The following is a 5041-nucleotide window of genomic DNA, read 5'->3' on the forward strand; positions in this document are numbered from 1 at the left end:
ATCCAGAATGCTGCAGCCCGTCTGGTACTCAATGTTCCCAGACATTCACATGTCACCCCCCCGCTCAGCAACCTCCACTGGCTGCCTGTTATGGCTCGCATCAAATTTAAAACTTTGGTGCTTGCATACCAGGCAGTTAATGGATCAGCCCCTGTACATATTAAATCGCTTATCAAGACATATAAACCAGCAAGACCCCTCCGTTCTGCCACTTCAGGCCACCTGGCACGTCCCCCTCGCCACACCTGCACTTCTCGGTCACGACTGCTGTCTATTCTGGCCCCACGGTGGTTGAATGACCTCCCTGTGGATGTCAGAACGGCAGAGTCTCTGACCACTTTCAAACGCAGACTGAAGACTCATCTCTTCAGGCTGCACCTTTCCCTCACTACCTCACCACCATGATTAGCTTGTATATGCCATAGACTATAATGGCACTTATATATATATTGTTGTGTTGTTTTGTATTAGCTATTGTATTGTTTTACTCTGGGTATCCTCGCTGCCAACCGTGGTATGCTAGTTTGTAAGTTGATGTATTCTTCAAGGGTTCCGATTGTATCTGTATGGTCACGCTAGGACTCAGAACCGTACTGTCCTCTAGGGTCCACTTGTTCCTGTGTTTCATCTGCACTTCATTGCATCGCTCTGGATAAGAGCGTCTGCTAAATGCCTTGTAATGTAATGTCATGTAATGTAATGTAATTGTGGAACAGATGAAAGGGGCTGGGTGAGATGGTCTGGAGAAGAGGTGGGGAATGGGGTCGGGTGGTCTCAGTGCACAGGTGGTGTAGTCAGTGTACCTCATTAGAAGCTGTGGTTCTGTGTGACATACATATGGGTTGGAAAATGTAACCGAGGTACAAAGTAATGTTAATAGACCAAAAAGAGCATTGTTTTCTGGACAACGTTATGCTTTGTAACCTTTTATTTTGATGGCATTACTTGATACTCCATAATAACATTATCACTGGGCTGGGAAAACCGGTTTGAGAAGTAATAAGTACTGTAGCTTTATCACATGTCCCTGCCAGTGCATGTCTTCCCATAAGGCACATGAAAGATTATAATGTGGAATGTGGGTTAAGTCCTTACATAGAAATCCAACGACATTCCACGAAGGAGTTGGAGTCACATCATATCTCGTCATCATTTTCCAACCTTCTTCCTTCTTCCAGATTAACCCTATCGATAAACTAGCGTAAGCATCAGTCCGCACATTAAACTGTCCGAGTACAAAGATGCGATCTGGCATAGTTTATGACTTCTGTGAAAGATAAACATCTGACATACGTGTGCGCTAAAAGGCTGGGAATGTCTGACGTTAAGGAGGAGGCCTGCGGCTCCACGGGTCTGAGAGGGAGAGAGTCCTCTGTCTCCTGTGGCCCGGCTGGGGGAGGAAGCCGCGACAGGGACCTTTGAACTCCTCTGAACGCGGCTGCCCTTTTGTTATGGTTATTAATGCGCTCAGGCCCGCGCCGCAGGACAAGGCACCGCAGCTGGAGACAACACTTCCCTTTCCCCGCGGAGAGAGATAGCATCGCGCGTGAACCGCCCCTGTGTGCCCCTGCTCTGCAGCCCCTTCCGGGGTCATAAATATGCCACTCACCCGACCCCCGCTACTGCCCACCGTCATGCCACAGGGGCAGGGGCCGGTACCAGGGGCAGGGGCAGGTACCCTGCACAGCAGACGGGGCCTATGCTGTCAAGGATAGGCTAACTCTTATTGGTCCAATCTGCGTCATGCTATTCCGCCAAATACAGGATGGTAAAATGCCAGGCATTCTGTGCCATTGTTACGCTGGCGAATGAATGCCATTTGGACATTGTTCCGGGAATGAGTAATTATGTAACCGCAAAGTTATGCATACGACAGCAGAAGAGCAGATGCATTCTTGAATCACTTCATCCGTTTTAATTAAACCAAATGTTTTGCATGGGGACCTGTGCGTGCCATTTAATTTATTTACTTAAAAAAGTTTATCATATACTCTTCAGCCCCTCTCCAACACAGTCAATGCTACTTTGATGCTGCATACTATCTTTAACATTGATGCATTTCTGACTGATTGTTTGAAATAAGCTAATTCAATCAGTGCTAACTGCTTTCGCATTGTTTGGAAATATACATCTATTGTACTTGTTGTGCAATGGGAACACAATGTAACCTTGAGGTTACTATGACACATTAAACTATTTAAGCATTTAGTGGATGTTTTTAGCTGAAGTGACTTGGTGGAGCATTTAACATGCATTACAACATTTTCATATATACTGTATACAGAGCGATATATCATATCATTCTGACTCTAGGTTGTGAAGAATATAATGTGTGGAGATGAAGAAAACAGCTGTGTCCATGGCGTATGTTCACGGGAAATGCGTGTTGGAGTTGTTGGGTGTTTTGTTTGTATTCCATTTCAAAAGTGGAGCCAGCGGGAACGCCTTTCTCTCTTATCAGCGCCCAGCATCTGAGAGGGGATGCAGGTCATTGCTCTCCCCTGTACTCCAGGAGACAGACTCTCCTCCAGGTCTATGAAGGAGGAGCTCCAAGGCCACTCTCAGCAGCCTCTCCAAATCCTCCACAAATCACTGGAATTAATGAACAAATGGCAACTTCTTCTTCAACTGAACTTAATTGGTATCATACACATGTTTGACAGTTTTAACTATTTTGTTATATAATAAATTAAAAGCCTGATTATGTCACACTATTGTGGCGGGGTAAGATATCAATAGCATCTGGTTCCAGCAAGATAAGTTAATTGTGGGATTATCATAAAAACAACTCTGCCAGTGTTATCCGGTAAAGTGCTTTTGAGCTTAATTGATAGGTCTTTATTTACAGAACACTAAAGAGGGCTGAAATATCAGGCACATAATACCAGCAGAATGTAAAATCAGCGTCTCGTGCACTTTAATTTCAAATGCTGGGAAACCTCACCCATTAAAGTTTAAATTGAGTCTATTCACAGCCTAAAGTATGTTCTCCAAGTGTTCCCATAACGATAGGTTAGAGATCTTTAGAGGCTAATGCAGATCTTTCTCCCTGACCAGTCATCCTGCAGTCTGTCTGGAGTGATTATGTTTTTCATTGCATGCACATGATTAGATTATATCTAAAACTTAAATGTGCGGGTATGAATATCCATCTTAGCTGCAATTGACTTTGTTCTGCCAGTTATATTTTGAATATGCTGTGTGTGACGTTTTGAGAGGAGTAAGATGGTAGGCTATTTACTTTTTGCACTTTGGCCAGTTCAATTATTTTATTATATTGATATTGGCTGGACATTGAGAACTTAAAATGTTTCAAAGTCCACGTACCATTTTGGGATCTTCGTCTACTTTGATCCCCTGACCCCACATGTTCCATTTGTTTACTGTTATTGTTTTATAATTTTATTTTAGGGTTATTATTTTGATGCCATATGACCAAACCAAAAAAATCGTTTAAAGAACCCCCTCCCTTCAAAACACACACAGACATACACACAGAAGACTGAGCAATTATGTTTGCCACGTTTTAAATGTCTAGTAAATGCCTACAGTAAACGTGCCCTGTTATTTCGTCAGTACATCAAACGTCCCGCGCTCTGGCACCATATAATCGGGACTCTCCAGCATTATTATCGGCGTTTAAAACTTCCAATCCAACCGGCGTACAGTTCGCTCCACTCAGAGGTGGGCGTTCCCTGTGGGAGTGTTGCAAGAAGTGATGTCATTTCTGTAAACGAGTCTTGACGGCCGGAGCGTTCCTGGCAACCCTTTAAATAGCGCAGGCAGCGCCACTACTCTTCACTCCTGCCTCTCACACACAGAGACTGACCTGACTCAGCCTTGCCTAAGCAGTCAGCGAGTTTCACAGCCTTCAGCCTTTGCCGGCAAAGAAAAGAGGCGAATCAAAGATGTCTTCTTACGTATCTTCGGACTGCCACCGCGTCAGCCCCTCCGTCCACGGGAACAAGTTCGACACGGCGCACCGCAAGAAAGCCGCGGCTAACATCTTCGAGAACGTGAACCAGGACGCGCTGATGAAGCTGTTTCAGAAAACCGGAGACATGAAGGCGGAGGAGAGGGTGAGGAGCATCTTCTCTTTCGCCCACGATCCCGAGGAAACGTCCAAGGCTCTGATGGCGCTGAAACAGAGGAAGAAGGACAAGTTCATGCAGATCGCGCGCATGGTGAGGCAGCTCCTGAAACTGCATTGACTCTGACCGCCCAAACGGCTCTGGCTGAGCCGACGTTACGTTTTTGCGACAAGATGCGAGTGAGTCGAAATCGACTGCTAAGGATGCTGCTTCGACGAAGGATCAAGACAATGCCTGGAGATGATCGCTACGAACTGTTACAAAACTGTTTGGTTATGGTGCTACGGGGCAAGAGGACAAGCCGGTCCCGTGTGGATCCCGGATAGCCTGTTCTGAGGGAGACAACAGATGGACAGAACGCTGAGCTTTTAATACGGGTTATTTTCCCGAAAACACTGCAACCAGGATACATGCACAAACTAGCCAGCCTGACGGCTTCTCCTTGACTGTATGCATTTGTTTGAATGCGTTGACTTCAATTTGCACCTTATAGGTGCACAAGCTTTGCTGGTGCACACAATATATTGAGACTGGTGCCGAAGAAATCGCCTGAAAATGCCTCATTACCTACTTTGAAATCGTTTGATGCCTTGTCTCTGTACCAGTTTAAAATTGTGATACCTGTTTAACACGAATTAGTGGCCACTAATTTATTTTTCAGCAAATGTTATGGTAGAAAATATCATGCATTTAATGTGTTTGCAATTTCATTAATAAATTATTATTTTACTGAAAAATCATTTTTGCCTTTGGTGTTTCTACTCTGGAATTGAAATGAGTGGGATACAATCAATATATGGAAGTTCCAAAGTATAAATAATGTCAAGTAAACCATTTGAAAATTCCAGTATTCACATCATTAGACCAACAAAAGACCAAAAAAAAGAATCAGTTACAGTCCTAACACACCTACAGCTATATATGATGTGTACAATAATAGCAATCATAAG

At 44.3% G+C, this 5041-nt stretch overlaps 1 protein-coding gene across 1 annotated transcript; it reads left to right on the top strand.

The window, feature by feature from the left end:
• Positions 1-3777: 3777 nt before the first annotated feature.
• Positions 3778-4828, top strand: LOC133141113 (transcriptional and immune response regulator-like). Its single transcript, XM_061261517.1, has one exon. The coding sequence runs from the start codon at positions 3909-3911 to the stop codon at positions 4209-4211; it is 303 nt and encodes a 100-aa protein (XP_061117501.1). The 5' UTR covers positions 3778-3908; the 3' UTR covers positions 4212-4828.
• The last annotated feature ends 213 nt before the right edge of the window (positions 4829-5041 follow it).

This window comes from Conger conger, chromosome 11 (genome assembly GCF_963514075.1).
Source record: "Conger conger chromosome 11, fConCon1.1, whole genome shotgun sequence".
Classification (NCBI taxonomy): domain Eukaryota; kingdom Metazoa; phylum Chordata; class Actinopteri; order Anguilliformes; family Congridae; genus Conger; species Conger conger.